Here is a 25,505-nt window from a genome sequence, read left to right as displayed (position 1 = left end):
TAGCGGGAGCCCGCTAGGGCCGCTCCGGGGGCGGGGCCTGCCAGGAGGGCGGGGCCTAGGCAGGGGCGGGGTCCGGTCAGGGGGCGGGGCCAGGACAAGGGCGGGGCCAGGGCTGGGTGCGGGGCGCAGGGGCGGGAGCCGGGGGCGATGGAGGCGCAGGCCGGTTCTGGAAGGTGCTGGGTGCCTGTAGCTGTCCGTGTGAACCGAGCTTGGTAGCCACACTGCAAACGGTCCTTACAAAAGGAGGGTGTTTGCGCAGAGCAGGTGGCGTTGGGGAAGGGGAGGCAGGAGGTGGCAAAGCCCCCGCTCGCTGCTCCCCTCCGGAGAGAGGAGAATCCCCCCAAAACACTCCCAGTCTGGAGCCGGGGTGAAACAAGGGCGCCTAAGGCCAAGCTGTTGTGAGCGAGCGTTGTGCGTGTGCGAGAGGTAAGCAGCGCTTCAGGCATCTGCTCCTAAATGCCACCAGCCCTGCTCAGCTCAGCTCAGCTCTGCTCAGCGGGGCTCAGGTGCGGGCTCAGGAGCCAGCCGGGTGGTTTTTGGGGGTCGGTGGCTTTGCCACGTGGGGAAATCGTGACTAACGGTGACCAGAGGAAGATGATGGGCTTACAGAGTGCTTCCTCACAACCGAGCTGTCTCATGCTAGTGGGTGGGGGAACAGTACCTGACCGGCACCACTGGAAACCAAGAGCTCTGTTTCTTTGGTTTCTCCAGAAAACAGTGGAATTCCCTCCTGCTGCCCAGGGCTCGGGCTGCCGGCACAGCCGGGCGGGAGGAGCGGGCTGGGTCCTCGCCCACGCAGAACCTAACTGTGCCAAGGCTCCTATGAGGCATTCCCAGGAATTCCTGCCGGCCACGTGGGCACGTTGCCTTTTGCACATCGTGCCCGTACGCGTGCCTACCTCCCTGCACGCCGCACAGAGAATAAGCACCCATGGGAGCGTGCGCTCACACCTCAGCGTGCACGGAGTGCCACGTCTGCGCGTACCAAGCAGGCGCTTGGACCGCGGTCTCCAGGAGCAGCAGATCCCACGCAACGCTGCCGGCACGCTCCCGTGCGCCCCACGGGCATGCGGGCACAGCTCGTACAGGCACATTTATACCCCGCCATCCGCGTGCACATCACACGCTACACATCCGTGTTTCCAAGTCACATGGGGAGCGCCCACGCTTCCCACACACGTGCATCGCCGTTTCTCGGGCAGTGCCTTCCCCGCCACCGTGTCTGTGACTGTTCTGACGTTACGATACGCGGTTCGCACACTTGAGGAAAGCACGTTGGCCCTGAGCTCGGAGCAGAGCACTTTTTCCGTTCATAGTAATACCCTGAAGGCACGGGCTGCTTTCCCAGTTGCTTTGCTACCCTCATGGAAATGTTTTATCTTTCTCTCTGCTCTTTCATAGTATCTCTGCAAGCCGGTGCTTTGGAAGGCCTTTCTCCTGTGCCTGCTCGGAGTTATTCCCATGTGAAATCCCCCCCGTGAGTCACAGCAGCCGCCAGATAACAGACACTCCTTACTTTCCAGAAGTCTCTTCCACCCTTCTCTGCTCCATGCTGCTGGGTGACTTAACGGTTATGAGCAACCTCTGTCATTCCACACGCTAGGATCAAAGTTATCATACCTCATGCTTCAAGGCATCAGCTGGCGGCCAAAAGAAGCAGGAGGAGAGCTCTTCACACGTTTGCAGTGTCTCATAATTCAAGTGTGGAGGTGCTGTTTGGTTGTTCAGAACACAGCTCAGACCCCGGTGGCCCTCTGAAACTGCCAAGGTGACGGAAACACCAGTAGCACGGATGGTCCTGGAGGCAAACAGCAGGAGAGAGGGAATTCAGCGTGGAGTCAGAGGAAGCGAGTGAAAAGACAGTGAAGACATGCAGGCATTTTGACGATGCTAGCTAACACAAGTGATTCAGTCTCTGAGAGAGACAGATACTGGCGGGAGAATGGGATGTCTATACATATAAGTAATTCTTTTGGACATCCTATCAGGGTAAATAGTACACAAAAAGATGTAGCTCCATTTCTTGGTTTGGTAGGCAAGCTGGGAAAACTTGTTACAACCTACAAATGGTTCCGCTGAGCAGCTATTTTCCTTCCCGCTCCTGGGTGGTGGAAGGACTCAGCAGTACTCTAGGGGAGGTGCAAACACTGGCCTAAGTAAAGGATCAGTCACCACCAACTGCATGTGCCCCACATACTTAAGAGGAGCAAAAATGGTCATTACACCCCAAAATACTGACTTTAACAGTTCCATAGAGGAATATTGGTGTCTTCTTAATTAGAAACATTTGAAAAGTGGGTCTACAAATGAATTCAGAAAGAACAAAATTTCCTTGCAGGAGATCCAAGAGAAATAGCTCTGAAGAGCTCAAGCTGAGGTGTGAGCTCTTCGACCTTGCTGAGCTCCAAAGCTCCTGGTAATTTTAAATCCTGCTGATCCACCCAAGACACCCTCTCATAGATCAGGTGTGGATTTTTTTCTGCTTCTAGTCTTCCCTATCAAGCTAAAATAAAGCCTATGTGTATTTCTCCATCATAAAGCTACTCCATGTCTTTGCTGTAGAAGGTGTCCAATGTAAATTCAACTACGTTATCATCTGTAAACGACCCGAAGCACCAAACACAAGATCAGAGATGAACTGCATTTCACCGGCTGCCCAGGTGAACTACCCCAGCAGTTAATGTGCTAGGGCAGGTCTGCCACGTGAAGCACGAGGCATTTAAATCAGATTACACAAGCTTGTAAAGGGCAGACACTCCTGGGCCTCTAATCACGAAACCTGCGCTTGTGGAGAGCAAACAGTTCTACAGTCCCTGACACGGTCTGGCTGTCTGATGTGTGAATTTGTTGGTCAAGAAAGCAAGGGACTCGAATGGCGGGAGAGAGCAGCAGAGAGCACCAGCAGCAGCTATGCAGACTCCCTGCTGATTTCTGGCTCCACAAGTTAGTCCTGGCCTTTTGGCACCCCAAATAATGACAAGAAACGTTTCCTGGGGAGTCCGCTTTACCTCCTAGTGCCTGCTTTCTACAGTAAATGCAGTGCTATTTGTGTAACTGCAAGCTTACACGGAAGTCATACCCTGCACAGGAGGTACATGACGCTATAGTGAAAATCCACTCGTGGTCAGTACATCACAGGTCAACGGTGCAAGGCCACGTGCTCTCCGGAGCCCACAGATCCCTCTCAGCCTGCACCCGCGGCCACGCAGTGTGTCCCAGGCGCGGAAAGGGCTGGTGAGAGTTTAATTTTGTTCCTCTGTTCTCCTTGTGAAGCCCCCATAAGCTGTCATCGTTCTCAACAGACCCGCTCACAATTCTCAACAGTTTCTCTTGTGGAAAGCACTGCAGAGGGAATCCCCCCTTTTTTTAAAGATCACATTTCCTACGTGGTTGCCCCTTCTTCACACATCAGAAGTTGAATCATGCAACACAAAAGGCATGTGGTGAGTAAACTACCTTTCTATCTAAGGAAACTGGGGACGGCCCTGAGGGGAAGGAAGGGGTAACGTAAGTGAAGCAACGAGAATGGTACTGAGAGCGTGGCAAGCGGAGGCTGAATTTCAGTACACAGTTCCTTCCAGGAAGATTTCAAAGCCATTTAAAAAAAAAAAAAAAAAAAGTGCAAGCTGTGGCATAGAGAGAGCTATGACTTAATCTCAGGTCTCCCAGCAAGGCAACAGTTAAAGCAGTATCTCCAGAGTCCCTTGTCCTGTCTGGTAGGGCACGAGCTCAAAATGAGAAGTTTCCTTAGCAGCCACATGGGAAGAGCTGTGAGCACAAATGGGCAGCATTTGCTTCCCGTCACTCCTGGACTTTCCAGAGACAGGAAAGCTAAGGAAAGAAGTGGCAAAGAGGAAGGAAAAAAGCAAAACAGAGAAAGACCTTACGCACCCTGCCTTAGAGATGAAGCCTGGCTACTGGGGTGAGAGGATGCAGCTGGGTTAACACCTGACCCAGGACTGAGCTATTTGGCTTCCCCTGCTGAGCTGGATGACGCTGAGCCCACTTCAGTGTCCTCTCCAGGGAACACCGTCATCCTCAGTGCAGGAATAGCCCTTCCCGCTCTGCAGCACGCTGAAAGCCACGCTGCTGTGCCAGGAGATCGGGAATGGCGTACCTAGGAGGTTTTGGAGGGCTCCCCAGCCAATGGGAATGTGAAGGAGGGAGGAGGCCAGGGACTACCCAAGACTTAGGTGACTTGGGCAGCTGGGTATGTGGAATGACAGTGTTTGAGAATGAGGTGACAAAATTTGAGAGAGTGGGGCGGCAGCAGGCAGGAGTGGCAGGGACCTGAGCTGAGAGGGCGAGCAGGAAGCAGGCGGCTGGAGCGTGGTAGTTACGCGAGGCAACTGGAGGGAGAAGCCAGAGCAAAGGGAGGCTTTAGCAAAGTCACCGGGTAGGCGAGTTCATGGGGGGAAGCAAAGTGAAAGGAGGAAAAAGAGGAAGGAAAAGGGCAAAACTGAGACTATCAGGGAGACCAACAAGAGATGGAAGCCGCCTTGCAAGGAAGCACAGGTAGCCCTAGGAGACACCTGTTTGTCCTGAAGCAGTCCTGGCCTCTGGTGAGGGACGCCCCGGGTTAGGAAGGTGGTACTGCTGTGGGCAGACACCAGAAAACAGCTTTTACTCTTCATTCATTCACCCATTATTGTTATAATCCAGGTTTTAGGTGCATCTCACTGCTGGCCTGGAAGGCAAAGACTCATTATGCCACCCTTGCACAAGCTTGGCTGTTTGTTATCTTCTCTGCTGCATGACTATGATTTTCTTTATCTGCTTCTACTGCTTACGGCATATGTTTTTTTGGTTATACTTCACTGGTAGGTGTTAATTAGCTTTTCAAAAAGTAGGCACCAATATTGTTTCTATGTTTTGTTCTTGACTTCTTTGCTTTTAACTCTTTCCTTCACTAAGAGGCAATAAATGTTCATTTTCCCTTAGCGAGGACATTAAACTTTTTGAAGGAAAGCGCAGGTGCTGTTATCAGTTTCACTTTGCAAACAAGAAGCACAAAAGGAGAAACATTGGTAGGATTTTCACTCACTGAAAGCTACTTAACTCCAAGAGGAACTGTAGAAACTCAGGTGTCCTCTGCGTTTCTGAAGGTGAGATGAGAGCTGTGTCAAGCCAGCAAAGATCACTTAGTTTTAAAACTTGGACTAGAGCTCAGGAATGACTGGCTTCCACATCTGTACTAAGACCACCAGGATGTGCTTGTTGGATGACTATATTAATTTTATACCACATCCTGCTCTCCTGTGAGAAATGCTCTTTTTTTTTGGTAAGGCCATATGGAATAATTCATGTGGAATTTATCTCCATGTGGGGCCATCCTCTGTCTAAGGTGTGAACACTGATACTCATCGCAGATTTTGAAGGAGGTTCTTCCAGTTGAGGCAAAGTGACATTTCTTTGTGATAAACTCATCTCACAGTTTCCTTGGTCACTTCTTCCTTTTTCTAACTTAAGATTATTCTTAGAAAAAAAGCAGAAAAACACTGAGAGAAAAAGTCAGCAGATATCAAAGTTAAGGAGATGTAAGGAGAGACAAATGTTTAATGTAATCTTTGCATATGTAATTGCACATATGTGATTTCCGCACTATAAATAGCCATGTCAGGAAAGCATGGCATGGACATATGTGCTTGCAACTGAGCTTCACCACAGGTGTGTGTGTGCTTGCTTTTCAGCCATATGTGTTTTATCTCTGTCCTTATGCCTACAGAACATAACCAGTGTGTCAGTGAGCAGGTACGTGAGACCACAGACTTGCTGATCTGACCAACGCATTGTACGTAAGACTTCTCCAAGGAGTTTTGAAAAATTGCATCAATAACCAAAGTAATACAAACTGTAGCTTTTTGCCTTTCATCTTACGGACCGCACCTTCAGCGTATTTCTGCGTAGGCAGCAGTTATCACCTTGCGCTGCGCTGGTGCGATCGATGTTCATTTTTTGCACAAATGACGAGCAGAACAATTGTGCTCAGGGATGGGTCACATGAAGAGTGGGATTGTCAGTCCTTATTATTCGTTCTACCCCTCACGTGAAGGGTTGCCAACTTTTAGGAAAATTTTACTATTAAGCGCTTCAAAATACTGTCTTTGTTTCTTTCAACTTGGTAGCAGATAAAAAGTTCCACTGGCTTTTGATCGCCCTGCCTGCGTACGGCCCCCGCGCGAGGCCCAGAACTGGTGTTTGTTCAGCCTGGTGCCACATCCCAGCGGTACTGGAAAGCTCTTCTCAGAGGAGCAAAGAGGAAGTACGTGCCAAACTGTTCAAAGCGTTTGAACGAAACTATTTTCTTTTCGTACCGAGAACAAAAACTGCTTAGCTGGCAAGCTTCATCCTGCCCCCCTGACCGCGGGCTGACCTCCCTCGGCCGCTCGCCTGCCAGCTGCCCCCGCGGCAGAGGTGCCGCCGGCGGCACCGGCCGAGCCCAGGCCTCACCCTCCCTCACGGGAGCGCACGCTTCGCTCCGGTCACAGCCCTGAGCGCGGCCCCGCCGGTGGCGGAGGCGGGAGCGGCCGCCGCCCCCTCCCGCCATTTCCTGTGAGGCGCCGCTGGTGGGCGGGGCTCCCGCCAAGGGCGGGCTCGAGCCGCTGTCACGTGACGCCCCCCTCCTCGGGGGCGGGCCGCGGCGGGGTGTGGGGGCGGGACGACGACAGTGGCGTCACGTGACGCGGGCCGCGGCCGCCGGCGGGCAGCGGCGCCCCGCGGTCACGTGAACGGGCGTGTGAGGCGGGAGGGCGGGCGTCACATGGCGGGGCGGGGCGCGCGGGGCGCGCATGCGCGGGCAGAGAGCGGGCTGGTGCGGGCCGGGCCGGGCGGCCGCTCCCCTCGCTGGCAGTGCTCGCTAAGATGGCGGACTTCCTGCCGTCCCGCTCCGTGCTGTCGGGCTGCTTCCCCGGCTGCCTGCTCACCAGCGGCGAGGCCGAGCAGCAGCGCAAGTCCAAGGAGATCGACAAGTGCCTCAACCGCGAGAAGACGTACGTGAAGCGCCTCGTCAAGATCCTGCTGCTGGGCGCGGGGGAGAGCGGCAAGTCCACCTTCCTCAAGCAGATGCGGATTATCCACGGGCAGGACTGGGACCGGGCGGCCCGCGAGGAGTTCCGCGCCACCATCTACAGCAACGTGATCAAGGGTGGGTGAGCGGCGGCGGCGGGGCCGGCCCGTGGGGCACCGGGCCGGCGGCCTGCGGGGGCACGGCCCGGCCGGGGGGGTGGGGGCGCGGCGCCCTCGGGGCGGGAGCGGGAGCGGAGAGGGGGGGGTGTCCCTCGGGCCGGTGAGAGCCGCGGGGTCGCTGCCTCCTCCTCCCGCACGGTCGGCGCTTTCGTTTCGGGCGCCTCACCCTTCCTCCCGCCCGCCGAGGACGAGCGGCCCCCCGCGAGGTGTCAGCCCTGCCGGGACGGGGCGTCCCCCGCGGCGGGCGCTGGCCCGGGCGCGGCCCGCCGTGCTGCGGAGGGCGGTTTCGGCCCCGGGAGCAGCGGCTTCAGTCCGTCGGGTCCCGAGCCTTGCCATTTCCTGGTAACGCGATCGCAGAGACGAGCGGGAATGGATGGGGGAGAGATGCACCTGAAAGTGCGTGAGGATGAGACGTGTCCGGCGCCCGAGGAGGAAGCGCTCTCTGCATTTCGCCTCGGTGGAAGAAACGTTGCCATCGTGTTGGAAACTAGGCTGACACATCAATTAACAGAAACCCGCACGCAGAGCCACTTTTCATAGATGCCTTGCCAAAACCTCCACACGCACTTTAGGAGCGGGCTCTTGATTTCACTGCTGTCATCCTTACTTAATGGGTCATCCTTACTTATTTTCTCTCTCTTGTCTAAATCGCTCGTCAGATTTTCGGTTTGGACTGTGTAATTGTTGGACAAAGTCTTAACTAAGTTTCTCAGAACAGCAAGGCGTTCATTGTCAGACCTCAGCCCCGCTCTTGGAGGGGGATGCAGTCCAGTGATTCTTAAAGAGTTTTACAAAACTGTTTACGAATCAAGCCTGGAAAAACTATAAATAGCAAGGCAGTAGAAATCACGAGCGTGGATGTTGACCAGGTTAAAGTTTATTAACCAAGTAAGGTACTTCCTAGTCTGTGAAAGTATGCATGTAGGAACTGCATATCTTTTTTGGAGGCTGCTTTCCTGCAGTCATTGGTTTTGACAGGTAGAAAAATTATGGAAAGAGAAGGAAGTTTGAAAATAATACTTTAGCATTGAACAAGTATGTTATTATACAGACATCTGTTACTACATCTTAATTTCTTTATACCTCTCACCACGCCTTTACAGTTGCTTATTCTTACTGGATTTTTTTTTTATTTTCATTTTTTCATCAGTAAATTTAGTACTAGAATTCATTTCCCTGCATTTCCCTTACTGATCACAATGTTTTTTCTTTTAAAGTCCTGTGTAAGAGAAGTTTAAAAATACTCTGTTTCTCCTAGAGAATATTTACCAAAACAACAACAAAAAGTGCAGGGAAGTCTTTCTTCAACTCCTTCTGCACTTAAGCAGTAAAAACATACTTTTTAGAAAGTGCAGTGATTTTAGTAAATGTCTTCGTATCTCTGAAAACGTTAAAGGCAGTGATAACTCTCTACAATTAGATATAACTAGATACCAAGTTAATAAGAATACAAGGACTGCGGAACCTTAAAATAAGCCGTCAGATGGTTTATCAGATTCTGAAATAAGCTTTTAAACATATTTCATTTGTCTTGTATTCGTGCCACGTAAATTTAACGACTGTAGAATGGCTCTGGAGATCAGAGGGAAGTATAAATATCTGTAAAAGAGCGTGCTTGGTAGCACGGATTGGGGATTTAGTAATTAAAACCAGCACTTTTTCAAGAGTTAAGCTTGTGCTACGGATATTACACTGTTGATCGTGGTCGTGTTTTTCTGATGGCAAATATCTGAGTTTTGACGTTACCTGAAAATGTAGTGCTTTGAGTCGATTTTTCAGAAGCTTTCTGATTTCCTGCTGGGTGGATAGTCCTATTGAGCTTTGACTGTACAGAGTAAGTGCATTGTTTGGATCCTTGCAGATTTGTAGGCTAGTGAAATAGTAGATGCTGAGAAAGTCTAATTGCAATGCTCTTTCATGTTGTTAAAGGTGTGAGAGTCCTCGTAGATGCCAGAGAGAAACTTCATATCCCTTGGGGAGATCCTGCTAACCAGAGTAATGGAGATACGATGATGGCTTTTGATACTCGGTCAGTCATGGTGGTGCAAGGCATGGTGGAGACGTCAGTTTTTTTGCAGTACCTTCCAGCCATAAGAGCTCTCTGGGCGGATAGTGGCATCCAGCACGCGTACGACAGGCGCAGAGAATTCCAGCTGGTAAGATTTGTGCTCCAGTGTTTTTAACTGAGTGTGTATGATTCTTGTTCTTGTGTTGCTTTTCTGTAAAACGCTGATCAAGCGGCCTGCTTACGGGTCTTAAGTATTTTTGAATGGTAGACTGTTACAGTGCAGTATTGCAAACAGATGCATTTAGCTCCTTCCCCCCCTTTTTATAAAACAAGAATAATAAAGAGCTGCTGACGTAATTGTCCTCATTTCATATGTGAGAAACCTGAGGTATAGAGGGCTTTTATGTTTTGTAACAAAGCTAGTACCTGTGTAGTGTTTTTACCATGTGATTATTTTTACCCTTTTTTAACTAGTTCATCGACTTAAAAAAAACGGTTTGCAGTAAAGGCATTCTTGACAGTAATGTGATTTTTAAGAAAAGATCTGCATGGGTTAATGAGAAGAATTTAAAAACAAATCCCTTCTCTTCCAATTTGAGCAATCTAGCAAACATTCCCTCTGTATACTTCCTGTTTAATTTTAAATGTCTATGTTAATACTCATGTAATGAGATTTTTGTTATATTGAAGTTCTCAGCTGAAGATGGAGTATACAATTTAATAGTGGGGTTGAGATGGAGTATACAGTTCCCTAGTGGGGTTAGAAAGGAAAAAGAAACGTCTTAATTCTTGAGCCGGAGCTTTAACTGTCCGTGACAGCTGAAGTGCCTTCGCTCCATTTCCATGCATATGCTGCAAAAGGAAACGAAGAATTTAAGTTAAATTTGCTGTTTATTGGTTCATAGACTTGTGTAGTAAATGCCAGTGGCATAGGGTTTTGTGGGGGTGGGGGTTGAGAACCTTAAAATAGATTAAATCTGTTCTTGTAGGTCTCTTAAACCTTAAGTGGCTTTGTGTTTTTATGTCTTAAAAATAACCTTTGTGTTAGTGTGAATCTGAACAATAGCTGATGATGTCTCCTGTTGAGCTATTATGAATGGTTGTGTAATCATACTCAGCCTTAAATAGGTTGTGTAAATACTCTATAAATATGTATGGCCCTGATCATGGAATGTCTTCGAGAGATTGCAGAATGGGCAGGTGCTTGAGTAGCCTATCACTTGCCCAGCCTAGTTCTGAGCCATGTAAATAAGTTTCTAATGAGACCTATTGCTCCTTGCATTTTGCCTTCAAAGTGATCATAAAAGGGTAATTGCTCTGCTGTAGTCAAGATCCTCTTCTGGTGCAGATGTCACTTCTAGTGACGTAGTTTCTGTGCTGGAGTGATCTGTTTTAAAATTCGTTAAATAAAATTGGTTTTTGTTCGATTAGGCATCTTTAGTGACTTCAGGCTAAGTAGCAAAGGAAAAGGGAGCTATTACTATTCTGTTGTCTAGAGTCTCTGAGAAGTAGGTTCTTTCCATAACTGAAGCATGTGCAGAGTTTCGCTTTGAGTAGGATTTGAAGAATGTGTTCGTCTGAATCCGACAGAAAAAGAACTATTGCTTTCTTTTGGAAATCCCTAAATCTGTATAATGTTTTCTGCAAAAATTTATATGGATCATGTTGTGTTTTAGGCAGAACTCAAGAATTTTTTTTTAAGTGCTCTTAATAGTTGAGTACTATCCTAATACTAATTTTTGAAAGTAAGGTAACTGCTTTATTTATACTCACATTGCTTTATTTCCTAAATCCTTTCAAAATCTCAGCCCAAGATATTTATGCCAAGTTATAAACATGAAAAAAAAAATGGAATGATGTCATTGTATTGAGTGCAGGCAGTGTGATCAGTGCTGGCCAAGCGTGAAGTCTCGGTTTTACCCCAGTAAGCTTCCAGCTTAAGTTATGACAAAGCTCCATGTGGGCGGCAGAATGGCGGAAGACTCCTGAAAGCAGTACGTATTTTTGCTGTACCTGCTGACAGGCTTTGTAGAAGAGCACTCAGAGAGTTTAGACATGTGCAGTAACATGGAAGGAAGACACAAATGGTTAAGGAGGGAGTGACAGGCGTACCCGAGTCAGGAGGTTGAGTAGGGGGAAGTTGGAAGAGACGCAGATAGTTCAGTTATGTCAAGTACTAACTCTTGAAGTAAGGATTCAAGACTGAAAGTTGTTAGCATTGTAGAATGGGGAATAAGAGAAAAATACTATTCTGCTTCCAGTTCAACTGCTTGTGGCAAAACATGTAATGAAAGGAGAGATACAAGCAACCATTAGATGAGTAGGAGAGAGGGAAAAGTGGCATAAAAAAAAGTGTAAAATTCTGGGACTGAGCATGGTAGAAGAGTATTATTGGACTGTATATACTCTAACTTCTTTTCAGACTGTTGAGTGAGTTTAACTTTTTTCACTGGACCGAGTTTGACACTGTGCTGAAAAACATGGTTCACATTAAGAGAGCACAGGCAGGAATGCTGGGAAAGTATTGTTTATCATGGGAATAGGACACTTTGGGGCAAAGGTAGAAGTGAGTAAATGAAGAACAGAGCAGTGATGGATAAGGAGTGAAAAATGTCAAAATTTACATAGAAATTCTGGAGGAAAGGAAGCAAGAGTGTGTAGTTCTTGAAGCCATTTGTAGCGTGGACAGATAGGAAGTACAGAGAAAGAGGGTTTAAGATTAAAGTTTCTGTATGTATATGGTTAAAACTGAAAGACATATGTACATTTGTGAGAGATCCTTGAGCTGTTCTTGCTTTTTTCATTTTTCTCCATCATCTTTCACTTACAATGCCAGAGGTGATGCTAGGAGCCTAAAGAAACAATGTGGTCTTTTTATAGCAGCGTGAGAGGGGAAAAAACAAAACTTGGTTGTATTTTAAGGGAATTAGAAATCATCGTTTCCATGCCTAGTTCACTGGAGTGTCCTTCCTCATTTTGTTAACTGAAGTGGTCATGGGGATAGTCAATATGATTTATTTTCCTTGGTATAAAAATAGGGTCCTTCTGGCCACTAACAACAGTATTTATGAAAATTCATTAGTTAATGCTTGTGTAGTGCTTTAAAACTGGAGAGAGCTAATTACAGCTTAGTACAATATATACCACTTCAATACTTCTCAGGTGGTTAATATTATAATCCCTCAAATTTTATTACCAACTGAAGCCACTCAGGTGATACATAGTTCTAGTAACACAGTTAACTAAAGACTATTTTGGCTCTGTAGCTTAGTCAGTTCCTGTAACTTACACTTAGGATTCTGGTCATCCTCCAGCTTTCTCTCCTTCATCTACCGAGCTTATTTCTCCTACGGCCTCTAGTCAGATGGCTAACATGGATTAGTTACGCAGTTAGTCTGTATCAGCCTAATGCTTTCTGACATCTAATTAACATTTCAGATTTCTCATTGCAAGTTGATTTCCAGTAAGAATCTCCTGAAATGACTTGGGTAAACACACCCATTATCTTAATTCTACAACATGCAAACTGATTTAACTAGACATTTCCTAGCTTTTATATTTATACTCAAGAGATATTCGGTTATGTGGTTTGCTGTTCTCACTGACATTTGCTTTGAGGCACTGGCAGCTGAGGAGTGTCTGGTCCTGGTGCTACGTATCTAGTAACACTGAGAAAGTACTTCAGTGTAAGAGTACCGTTGTACACTGCCTCTCACTTCAGTGTGCTTGCTGTGAACTTGCATTTCTTGAATTTGCTGCGGGAGTTGTTAACAGAGAAGCGTTTTGAAGTAGTCTCCAGGAACCTTCTCATTCTCTGAGAATGGAAAAGTGGGATGAGAGCCGAGTTGCTCGGATGCATGATAAGCTTTGAATGTGTTAAAGGTTTGTTCCTGTTAAAGATAACTTTTGGGTGGGTTTGGATGTTTGCTATCAGCAGTTGTTGATCTTCAGATAGATATTTTGCCCTACTTGCAAATTACACTGAACGTTGTTTGGTTTTTTTTTTTTTATGCCACAAACCTGCAATATGCAGGGGCAGCGATGACACTTTATTCTGTCTGCATTTGCATAGAACTGCAGACATAGGTGATACAGTAAGGATGATAGGATATGCATTTACCTCTGGATCCTGTTTACTTCTGTGACATGTCTGCAAGTGCTAGATCAGATTATAGAAGACAGGAAAAGGCGTGTTCAGCTTGAAGTTGTACTGCTAGTTTTGCTGCAGCTTTTCTGTAGCATTTTTCTATTGCAGAGTAGTAGTTTTGGAGAATGTAGTTCAGTTTACTGGAAGATTGTATTTTATCTTATTCTGGTTGGGCTTTTCTGGGTTCTGTCTCTGAATATTGGTAGGGCTGTCGTACACACGAGAACATTAAATTAGCTCTACTGGAAATAATGAGTCCTCAAATGGCCACTGCAAAGCATTAGCAAAATTTACCATTCTTTCAGGTGTACAGGCAACATGTCCTTGAAATGTGCTTGATTACAGAGTAGTGATCCTGCGGAGGTCAGTGGTGTTTGAAGCCAGGCTGGGCAGCCAGATGTTGAGGTCTTCCTCTTTCTCAAGTGAGGTTGCCCATCTTATGAAACAGTTGTGAGGTCAGTACTTCAGTGTCTCTCTGAAGTCACAAGCGTAGAACCTGGAAAAAGATTATCTTATCTGTTGTTCATGAAATGCCTCTACACCATATTTGTGACACTAAATTTCTGTATTCATCCTCTGCAACCTCCCTACACCCCTAAGTTGGCGGGTAGAGATGTCTTTCTCCCCTCCCTTTCCCAGTTTGCCTCTTGGTTCTGGGATTGGGTGTTTGGTTGTCCTGCTCTGTTTCTGCTTGAAGTGTGTAGGTGGTGATGCTATTGGGACATGCTTGAGTGCATGAACTGTTGGTAGAAAGTTTCTCAGACTGATAGAAGAATTTTCTTCGTTACAGACACGAGATCTGATCACCCAGCATTTCTGTAAACACATGCATTGACTATTTGGGCACCTAATCATAATTCAGAGTTACTTTATTTAAACACAATGTTGTAATTACGCTGAATATTGCTTAAATTTTTGTGGGGAAAACCAAAAAGCTGCTGCTTTGTCTGTGTTGAAATATGAACCATTTCCCCCTCTTTCCCCAACCAATAGGTCTGCCAAGCCTGAAATGACAGGATGGCATGTGTACAGTGAGCATGACTCCTTAAAGCCCTTGCCAAGAGCTACTTGCCGTCTTTTCGTGAAAAGAATTTATCAAAGCTTGTTGCTGTAACTGTGGAGAGAAAATTACTTTACAAATTTATACTTACAAATGAGTCATTCACATCCTCAGAAAAGACTCTGGGTTCTTGAGGATTTGCTGTTTTTCCTGCCCCAATGACAAGATAATGCTGGCTTTGAGTTTATATTAATAAGGCTCCGTATAGGGATTAACACTAGAGTCAAACAATAAGGAGGCTTCAGTTTCCTTACGCTTAGTTTGTGGCCATACCTTCAGTATGTGTACTAGTGCTTTGGTAATGGGGATTAACCATAATATTTTAATTGAGCTGAATGATCTTCAGGTGAACTCTTATTTAACACAAAGTGCCATTTTTTTATCATTTTCCAAATTGGGTTTAGGACTTCTGTTTCAGCCTGTGTGAGTTATTGTGTTTTGAAAGGCTGTTTCTGGGACTGCCCTCTTCCCTTTCCACCATTCTTCCTTTCCTGCCTGCTTGTGAGCAGTAAAATATTGAAGTGTTTGGAGAGCAGTGGCCTTGTATTGCCAATTGATGCTGTACTGCGAGCTGATCTGGTTTTACTTAAGAACGTTTTTGCCATAATTTTTTCTGAACGTTACTATTTTTCTTTTTCGTTACTATTATTTTTAAGCACAGGTGTGGCTCTGGATCGAGAGGGCTTTCAGTGGGAGCTGTCTGGATGTGGATGTGTTATCCCAGCACACACATGCCAGGCAGAAGCATGCTGAGTTGTCTTCTCACCAAGAATGCTAGCAACTTTTTGGAGGCCTGTGTGTTACATTTAGCTTGTACAAGTGCATCTTTTCTGTGTGGTTTCAGTGCAACCTCTGAGGATGGAATTCTTAATTCAAACTCAATCCAGATATCTCTTTATGGGGAACCACTGCTTTTAAAATGCAGACTTGCACAATACAGCGTTGGAGCAGAGTGGTGCGTTCTTACGCATACTCTGTCTTGAACAAGCTATGTCGTATTGATCTCTGTGTGCCTTAGTTTCCTAAACGTTTTGTTGCAGAAGGCCAAAAGGTGACCTACTTTTTGCAAAAATTGGGATTTCTGTAACTGAGCCTTGATTAAATAAATGTAAAAAATAAGTGCCCTTCTGAATATGCTGTGCATGCCAGCAACCTCTGAAGAGTTCAGAGGAAGAGACTTTCTGAAGAGTTCAGAGGAAGAGACTTTCTCGGCCTTTCACACGTCTTGAATGTGTGAACCTGTTCTCAGCAGATTCTTTTAAATTGCTGCAAATGTGTTAGATGAGCTTTTGCTGCCTCTGCGAGACCTTGGTATGAGCCTTATTCATTCAGAGCCCATTTCCTTGCTGGCCACTAACCTGCAAGACACTACACGTTAGTACCTGTAGAGCTGTCTTGTTACATTACTTCACAGAATTTAAATGTAGCAATGGCTACACCATTTTCTGTCCATTTAGAAATGACTTGCTAAATATAAGCCCAATCTACATTACAAGGTCCCAGTATTCATAGCTGTCAGCAAATCTCCACACTGGCAAAACATGCGGTATGAATGCAGCTGTGATCTTCCATCTATACAGGTGAACTTAATTTTGCACCTGAGGCAAAGAATACAGAGTGATCTTTTTCATATGTAAATATGGGATCCTTTAGGATTACGGTGCGATGCCAGGGGCAGTGTTGATTTGTGCTGCTGTTCCCTAATTTGAGCTTAGTGTAACAGGATTTCAGCCTTAGAGGCTAGTTAAGTCTGGTCTCACTGAGCACGTATTACACTCAGGTTGTATTTGGATGACTGTTTTGGCTGTCTTTATTAACCTAAACTTCAGTTCATGATAAATGCTATTTATATGTTCTGAGTTCATGCTGTACCTCTTATGCAGAACTAGCAAAGCGGTAGGAAACTTCAGCTTGTGGTAGCTGAGGAAGTTGCCTAATAAAATGTGAGAAAACGTAAGTGCAGCTGACCTTACTACGTAAGAAAAGCAATAGAATAACTGTACTAGTGTTTCACATAGAAAGCAAGATAATCTCCATACCAGCATCTTGTCTACTGGCACTTTTTTTTTTGTCAGTATCTACATTTACCACAAATCAGTTGAGAAGTTCAGGAGGTGCAGAGCCTGCCCTTTTGCAGAACTGGTTGCTGTATCACGGATGGTGCTGATGGAGTCCAGCTGATACCAAGTGGTATCTTGTATTGCTCTGGAATATGAAGCCTTTGTTTATATCTTAAAGGTGAATAAATGGGTCATAGAACACAATATTCGTCAACTCGGCAGCCTCAAACAATAAAGGTATTTAATCCAAATAAAAATCTCTGAATAATCCTAGAGACTAAGCCTTATACTCTACAAGCCTTATACTCTACAAGCCTTATACTCTACAAGCCTTATACTCTACAAGCCTTATACTCTACAAGCCTTATACTCTACAAGCCTTATACTCTACAAGCCTTATACTCTACAAGCCTTATACTCTACAAGCCTTATACTCTACAAGCCTTATACTCTACAAGCCTTATACTCTGCTCTACAACCCAAGTAATTTGACAGGTCGAATTTAAATGGTGAATAAAGAAAATGTTTAAGACTACATCAGCAGCTAAAGAAGGTCCTAAATTATTTCCAGTATCTTCTCCACTTGCATGTCTGCATTAACAATAAACATCAGGTAATACAGCTGGAAAAGCTGAGGAATTTTAAATATAGAAAACACCCTGAATTCTTTTTCTTCACAGTAACTGACAACTTCCAACTATTTCAGAGAAGAAAATTTTTGTACTATGATAGGCAGCGAGCTGACTTCTACAGCCCTTAATTCCCTGTACCATGCTGCACACTTCTTCGTCATGGTCATTCGTGCCTTAAACGTTTCCCCGGTACTTCATAGTCTCCTCAGTTAAAATAGCTGGAATATCATGCTCCTCTTCAGTGACTTAACCAAGGAACTGAAAAGACCCCAAATTCTTTTTATGGATGAGAGGTACAGGAATGCATAATCACACATGAGTTTCTGTATCTTTTTCCTTTGTTTAATGATGCCGGAGAAATCATTTTGAACAAACCAACAGGAGTGTCAGCAGACTGCCTGGAAGCGCTTCTCACTGGGCACGTGATGGTATTTGATCACCCACTGGTGATCAGATAAAGAGGATGCAGAATTTCCAGGCGAGGAAACACAGTGCATTGACACTGTCTGTAATTCAAAGTATCTACACAAAATAGTGTGTTAAAAAAAAAAAAATCAGGGTGGTATGATCTGCTAAAATTTTACATGTGGATGGTGTTGGGATCTTAACTGTTTTCACTAGCAAACAGTTATATAGTTGCTCTAGTAATTAATTTCTAGTTTTTCTATTTCTAGTTAATTTCTAGTATGAAATTCTACAAGTGCTGTGAAATGTTTGCAGCCTCTTGGATGTTGCTGCTGTTTAGTCTTGTGTACTTTACTGTTAGTTTGAGTGCTTTAGAGACAGCTTTTACTAATTTTTAAAAACACTAATATTCATATAATGATACATGTAGATCTTTCACAAGACCTAGTGAATTATCACTGAATCTTGTCAGATAGCTTATAACAAGAGCTGATATATTAGTATGTCACTGTTTGCAAACAGAAGTACCAGAACTTAATTGAAATGAATTCTGCTAATTGAGGCAGAGGAAGGAACTAAAAAGCATTTGGTCATCTGGATTTCTCATGAGGCTGAAATAGGAACCAAATGTACTTTGCATCCTAGGGATACTTCAGTGCGTGTATTGGTATGTAGTTTAGGGTTCTGCTTTTGAAATGTTGTGATTTAGTTTACGGAGTATGCAATAATGGGCTTTTCAAGCATCTTAAAGTTCAATATGGCCAGTTCTAGTGCTGATATGTTTCCACATGCCAAATATTTGTCATGTTTTTGGGAGCCTTTGCTGGTCTTGTACAACTTGGAAGCAAGTAAAGCTCTAGATGATGGATGGCAGATTTGCAGACTCACTACTGCTTCAGTGTTAGATTAAATGCAGTTCGAGTTGCAGACACATGAAGTCATGGAGCCAGTGGGTCAGTGCACTGAAAGAAGAGCAAATGTTTACAGTCTGGTTTCAGTCTGTTTTGTGCGCAAAACATCTGAAGTTTATATAGATGCTTCCCAGAGTGTAAATAGTAATTGGGAGGTGGCTGTTTCGCCTTGGTCAGTGCATGTTTTCGTAGGACTTCTAGGTCTGCGTGTGTGCCGTGACTTGGAAGATTTGTTTCGTCAATGAAATTTGAAAATCTTTCGCAAAGTATCGGTGTCTTTCCTAAAGTAAACTTTCTGGAAGAGGAGTTTGGATTGTAAATATTTACTGAGGGAGAGAGTAAAAAGATCTTTGAAGAAAGAAAGTGCACCTGATCTTGTGGACAGCATATCCTAATTTGCTTTCATGGATTAATTTCTGTTCAGGTTCTGGCAAACAGAAGCATCTTTGTTAGATGCTCTGGTTCTGCGTGTGTTGTGTCCCATATGCCATTTTATTGCATTTCTTAACCTGGCTCTGATCTCTGGAAGGGGCTGCAGTAGACTTGAGTTTGCTTCCTATTTGGAAGCATTGGTGATCCTAAGGAAAATGACACGCCAGAATAAACGCTGTGTGTTCCTACGGTTTTTAATTGTGAGAAGGACTTTCAGCAAACTTTTGGGTTTTGCTCTCCAGTTGTACAAATGGAATATCACTTCATACGACTCAAAGCTATGCAGTTTCTTAAAATTCTCAGCTGTTCATAGAATATGGCACATCCTGGTTTCCAAGTAGTCTTTCAGAGTTAGTTAGAAATATGATAACAGAGTGCCTTGCGTGGAAGAAATTGTAGTTCTGTAGGCTTTAATGGAATGCTGTTTCATGCCTAAAAGCTGTAGTGAATTTTCATACTTTTAAGCAAGTTTTGTTAAGGATCTGGCAATTACATTCCTTCTTCAGGAGAGGGGAGGGATACCTAGCTAAGAAAAATGAAATTGGATTTTTTCCCCCTTAGGAAAGTAATTCAAAACTGGAACAGTTTGCTCTGTGGTATATTAGTATGTGGATTAAGTTCTGCTTAGTGCTTGATCATGTCTTTGTTAATTGGGGATAGCATGTTATATCTGAAACAGTGGAAATGCTCTACTGGTTGGAGAAAATCTGAGTCTGAATTGTGTAAGTGAATGAGGCACTTCAAAGGATAGTGCAGAACTGAATTCAGTGCAAAAAGGAGAAACGGCTGATACTGACTGGAGCCTTATCTGGACTATTTAGTTGTTGACTGACTTGCGCGTGGCTTGGCGTACCTCCCCTCTTTCACTCGCGGCTGCTATGGCAGCCGTAGCAGATGCTCCTGGGTACCCAGCAGCTTGCAGATGCTGTCACGGAGTAGTGCAAGAGCTCAGGTTGGCGTGCTCTGTCTTTCTCCATTTGTTATCCACATTTTGAGAATTATGGATTAATTGGATTACACAGTAAATAGGGGATAATAGATTAAAGGGATATTATTGGGTTAAAAGCCTTCTTAAACCCCTTCACGTTTCTTTGTTAACGCCATTATGCAAGATAAAAATGTCAGTCATGAAGTAAAACTTGGTGTGACTCCTGCCGTTCTTGGTGCTTTTATAGCTTCATGCTGTTGAGCACCTTCCCCCCAATGTGATCAGCTGTTCTGAATACAAATTCTGCTCTGCTACCGAAAGGTTTTACAGAAGATTACTTCTATGAGTCAGGATTTCAACCTTTCCTTTTTTTTAGGACAGATGCTCAGTTTGTGTGACCGAACACAGGACAGGTTTCACTTCTACGCAGGGTGATGCAGTTCTGATTGCTTTGAAAAAAGTCAAATACAAGTTGAGCTGCAGGCAGGAAGTGCTGAAAAGAGGAAATAGGACAGTGCTCTCCAGGTAGGGTGAGCTGTGACGCATTTGTGACGGGCATTGGTGGAGAATGGGATTGTTTTGTACTCCTCTAGTAGCAAACATAGCCTGCGTCTGAAACTCTCCAGTCTTACAAAGAAGCAGCAATTAATCCCAATGTACTGAAATTTTATCTTTGAAAATGGGCAGACCAGATTTAAATGACTATTCAAGTGGTTGAGCTGGAAAGAAAGAAGCCAGGAGATCCTGAAATGTCTGGTCTTGACATCTTTAGCCCTTTTAAGGCTGGTCCATTAGTGCTTCCACTGGCAGCAGTGCCATTTTAAAGCAATTTGCCTGCCCTTCTTGGGGAGGGAGGGATTAGTTTAACAGTGGAGCAGTTGGCTGGTCTGCACATGGCTGCAATAATGCTCATGTGGGCATAACTGGGGACTGCTTTGTTTTGGCAGCAGTGCCAGTTTATGCTGGTTTTAACATAACTTTGGCCATAATTAACACTTAGAGAAAGGAAATGTACTTCTCTCCAGGAAATGTGTTTTGTGTTAGCACACTCAAATATTTTGACCCAGACTTGCAGTTTGGTCAGTAAATACACTGTTGCTTACCTTGACACTTTTCCCTAAATACCTTTAGCACCCTTATGAAAAATTAGTTATTGTATATGCTTATTGTAAACTCCCAAAACACTGCTAATAAAATTACTGCTTAAACAGAGAGCACTATATCAAGCGTTAGAGCATAGGAGTGGCAATTGGGAAACAAATTGTTTCCCCTTACCTTAGGAGATACCAAGCAAGTTGCTGAATTGCTGCTATAAAATAGGGAAAGTATCTGGTTTTTAAATTTAGCTCCTTGAATAAACAAGTTATAGGCATGAATGTGTCGAAGTTTTGCCCTATTCTGTTGACTGGGGCATGTTTGAAAGAGGAATCCTCATTAGAACATGCTGGGAAGAGTGACTGGTGAGAGAAGTTAATTTGTAGAAACCTGAAAGCGGTGAAGGAACCAAGATTATTTTATTTACCTCCAAGTATGAGGCCAGTAAAAGAAACCAAACCAATTCAATGTCTCGACAATAGACTTGGTTCAACTTCTGCTGGTCTAACAATCAAGACAATTGTGGATTTGAGCTCAATGATATAATTAGGGCTAGGTGCATTCATGGCATACATGGATCATCTGGATCATCTGCCTCTTTTGTGTAATGTTATGGACATCCCTCATTTGGGTGGAGGAGGAGGAGGTTGTAGCGCTCTCTAATACCTCTCCCACTAGGAAATCTGCATTGATTTGACTAAAACATTTCTCTGTTAATTATCTCTGTGCTTATTACTGAAATTTCAGACAACATTTGGTGAAACCTCAGTAACAGCAGTATTGATTTGCAGTCAGTCTTCTTTTGAATTAGGTTAGGGTGGGGTGTCAAGAAAATAAAGCTTGGAGATTCTTTTCTCTGGGCTCTTTGCCAAAATCCTCAGATATGGATTTATCTGGATTAAACCTCTAACAGAAAAAAACTATACATAATGAAGCGTATGCTGTAAGGTTTATTAGGGTGTTGTAAGATGCAGAATTTTAAGGCTCTGTTTATTGCTCCATCATCTTCCTTCAAGCTGCTTTTCCCATGTTATGGATGGTTTGGTTTGCGTTTCAATTTAGGCATGTACATGCCAACCTAAAAACATTGTAGTTACCTGTTCTTATTCTAAACTAGGCTTTTAAAAAAAGCTTTTTGTTGTTGTTTTTGTTTGTTTGTGTTTTTTGTGGGGTTTTTATTAAATAAAATAGGAAATCTTTGTTTCTCTTTCCCCAGAAATTCAAGTAAGGTCAGGAAGAGAAAATATTTGGTGGTTCCTATAATTCTAATCTAGAGTTACTAAATTGTATCTCCTATTTTCTTTAAATATCTGATTTATTCTTTCAGATACTTAAGTCTTGTCATTTCAGTATGTTCCACTGAACTTGAAGCCAAACGTAGATGGTTTGATAAATTGTATGTTTCTTTCTTTAAACCTTGTGATGACTACATCTTTATTTGTTGCTCCCCCCCCCCCCCCCCCCCTTTTTTTAAGTGATTGCTCTCGGAAAAAATGTAGTGTCTGTGTTCCCCTAGAACAGCTAAAAAGCCATTTGGCTATGCTAAGATCTCAACAAATCATATTTAGATTACTGACGTTGTTTTCATGGAAACCAAATAAATTGGTGCCACTTCCTGGGTTTAAAAGATGTGTTCATCTGTTGTGTATTTCATGTAGTCTTTTTTTTTTTTTCCCCCCAAAAAAATATTTTTGTGGTTACTTTGCTTTAGGCACTAACTAGCAACATTTTAGACAGTAATCTTTCTCTGTGCCATGTTTTGTTTATAAGAGATAAGCAATCTGGTTTACTTCAGAAGACCACAGGAGTAGCTACAATACATTATTGTCGTATAGGTAGATGACCGATATGTGCTGTAATCCTGTCTTTGTCGAAAGAGTGTATTACATAAAACTTGAAATACTTCATTGTACAGGCATGAGCAAGACTAGTTAAAATAAACGCAGTAAGGGAAGCTGTAGTTGTAACATCAAGTACCTTGATAAGAATATGATTTAGTTGCATTTCTTTGTAAATCACTTGTAAGTTCACGATGAAATGATTTAGCTTGGCTTTCTTCAGTAGGGATCACAAGACTCCAGGAGGCACACAAGCTGTTTTGAATCAAACCTTTCTGAAAATGGAGTACTTGACAGTTATGAATAAAGTTATTTAACAGTCAGCTTCCTGTGGTTTACGTGCATTTCTGAATCAGGAGGAGACTGAAGGGCTGCAGCCGAGACGTGTATACTCCATCTGAACAAAAAAAGGCATCTTCTACAAGCAATCAAAGTGATTGCTTAAAATCTGATATTCTGATATGATTTATTTTAATACTGTATTAAAAGAGCAAAAGTGCAGTCATCTAACCCTGGAAGATCTTTGAAGCTAATGTGTAGGCCATTCATTCTGTTGTATTGGTGTGTGTTCAAGACATTTGCTTTATTGCAGCACGTCAACATGCATATGAGAAATGCGCTCAAGCCTGTGTTTGACTTTGTCACTTCTGTTGGCATCTTTGGGCCTATGCTTTAAGTTAAGTAGAAGGAAGCGGGCAGTGGAGGAGTAAGGCTCAATGGCATGGTTCCTGCAATGTAACAGGCCATTAGTTACCTTCAGCCACACTTCTGAAGTTTGCAGTTCAGAACTGCTCAACTGTAAAAATGACTTTAACGGGTTCACCTGCATTTAGAAAAAACCCAAAAGTCCACTTGTGACTAATTTAAAATCTTCAGAACACTATATTTTTTCAACTTGATCTTGAATTTAAATTTCCATTGTATGTGCTCACAGAACATGGAGTGAAGACAACGGGAATGTAATGGAGAAATACAGAGTTTTTTCATGGGGGTAGATCCTGCAGTTTCTCAGTCTCCGATTGATTTTTGTCATTGGTGTGGCTCCTTTGTGGCATGACTGCAGCAGATTGACTGCTGCAGCAGCCATGTGGCAGGGGCTGGACGCGGTGAGCCACACTGGAGTTGGTGGGGCAGAGTGGGGAAACCCAGTTTCTTTTTTGTAGTCATCTGGGGTAAACCAGAGAGTTTACAGTTTGTCTAAAGGGAAATTTTAGAATGCAACAACTGTCTGTTGAATACAGGCATTTAAATATAGCTGCTGTCATTGATCTGCAGAGTGAGATCTAGTTCTGTATCTAATATCAAGGAAAAGTAGCCTAACACAGAAGCTGTCTCTGGAGCTGCTGTTGTACAGGATTGTGAATGGACCATTTTCGTACTCACTTCTAACAATTACTGGCATTAAGGCTTTCCTTGGTGGTTGTGTGGTGGGTTTTTCGATGGGTTTTTCAGTGTGTTTCTCTTCATTATTGCATAAAATACATAGGTTCACCCCTTTGGAAAAGGATCAGAAGTCTTTCTCGGTTGCTTTGTAATGCTGCTTTTTTGAAGCTTGTTTAAAACGGGTCAAAACTCTTCAGTTCCGCAGTACTGCATTCTGATAACAATCTGTCAGTCGGAGTTTGCTCCTCAAGAGTGTCTGTAGTTAGCAGAGCGTAGCCTGCTAATACGGAGATGTCCAGGTCAGACAGAAATTTACCACTAGGCAAGGCACTGGCTTGTAGCTGTATGATATGGAGGGGTGTCTGGAACGTGAGGGAGGAACAGATGACGAATTTGAAGCTGTTGCAAGTTCTTGATGCCATGCAAATTGATCAAAGCCAATGACTGAACAACTTTTGTCGTTAAATACAGAGTTGAGTCATGTTGATGGCACTTGCTTGGTGTGTCATGGTAATGGTCTGAAAAGATTTTCATAAAGGACTGAGTGGAAGATGTGGAGGAGGGAAACTGGTATGCCACTGCTTTATTAACTGTATTATGCTTGTAAGTGATTGCTTTTATAGTTATATCTCTTGAGTTTCAAAATGGCCACCTTGATATTTGTCTGCCGTTGGCTTTGATACACGACAGCCTAGGAAGCTAAGCAGTCTTCTCGGTGTGCTTTCTGGCAGTTACTTTACTGTTGGGTATGTGGCTCTAGAGCGTTGCTGTTGCTGCAGGCCGATGTAGTTTGCATTCATGTTTTCAGGAAATCCCCTCTTTTGGGAAGCTGCTTCTGGGGGTGTTTTGTGACCTTTACGGGCTGTGGCTTACTCATGTGCTCCAACTGCTCAATCCATTGCAGTAGCAGTAAGCCCTGGGACTTAAAGGAGAGGTGGTAACTCGTGCATTCCTGTACTGTGGAGTTAATGCTGCTTTAGGGAGTAGGCATTGCCATAAGTAGCGTATAAAAGAACTGTCTAAGATCAAAATATATGTATGCATGCACACATAAACACATGCATACTTAGATCCTCTGAGGCCCAGGTATTCCAGAATAAATACCTGCACTTAATGAGTCTGAAATCTGGCAGATTTGTACATAGTCCTGTTGGGGAGGGAGGGTTGCCAGCTCCTACTAGGACCTAAAAAAGAAATTAAGCCTGACCTTAAACTTTATTTTGTCTTAACATTCAGCTACAGACAGTGGTCTTAGTACTTGTAAGGCCTGAATTCTGATCCTGTTACTCCTGCTTGGGAAGCTTGATGGATTTGTGCATCAAGGTTGTATATTTTTATTTTCTGTGAAATAGGAATGTTCTTCCCCAAACACTTTTCTTACAGGATTGAGGCTAGAATGGATTTCTGAAGCGCTGAAAAAG

The 25,505-nt window shown here is 44.0% G+C and overlaps 1 protein-coding gene and 1 long non-coding RNA gene across 2 annotated transcripts in view; both read left to right on the top strand.

The window, feature by feature from the left end:
* Window positions 1-141: 141 nt before the first annotated feature.
* On the top strand, window positions 142-6,458 carry LOC148056445 (uncharacterized). Its single transcript, XR_015703232.1, has 3 exons — window positions 142-426; window positions 1,402-3,443; window positions 5,726-6,458. It is a non-coding gene; the product is annotated as an uncharacterized LOC148056445 (long non-coding RNA).
* Window positions 6,459-6,781: 323 nt separating this feature from the next.
* The window catches only part of GNA13 (G protein subunit alpha 13), a 30,035-nt gene continuing 11,311 nt past the window's right edge, over window positions 6,782-25,505 (top strand). The window contains exons 1-2 of the mRNA XM_087750777.1: window positions 6,782-7,144; window positions 9,115-9,341. Coding sequence (XP_087606903.1) covers window positions 6,862-7,144; window positions 9,115-9,341 — 510 coding nt within the window. The 5' untranslated portion in view covers window positions 6,782-6,861. The remainder of the gene's footprint in view (window positions 7,145-9,114; window positions 9,342-25,505) is intronic.

This window comes from Nipponia nippon, unplaced genomic scaffold (assembly GCF_047370975.1).
Source record: "Nipponia nippon isolate SJK-2023a ecotype South Korea unplaced genomic scaffold, ASM4737097v1 scaffold_14, whole genome shotgun sequence".
Taxonomy (NCBI): domain Eukaryota; kingdom Metazoa; phylum Chordata; class Aves; order Pelecaniformes; family Threskiornithidae; genus Nipponia; species Nipponia nippon.
The sequence above is the reverse complement of the archived record's forward strand: the minus strand, read 5'-3'. Positions and strand labels throughout refer to the sequence as shown.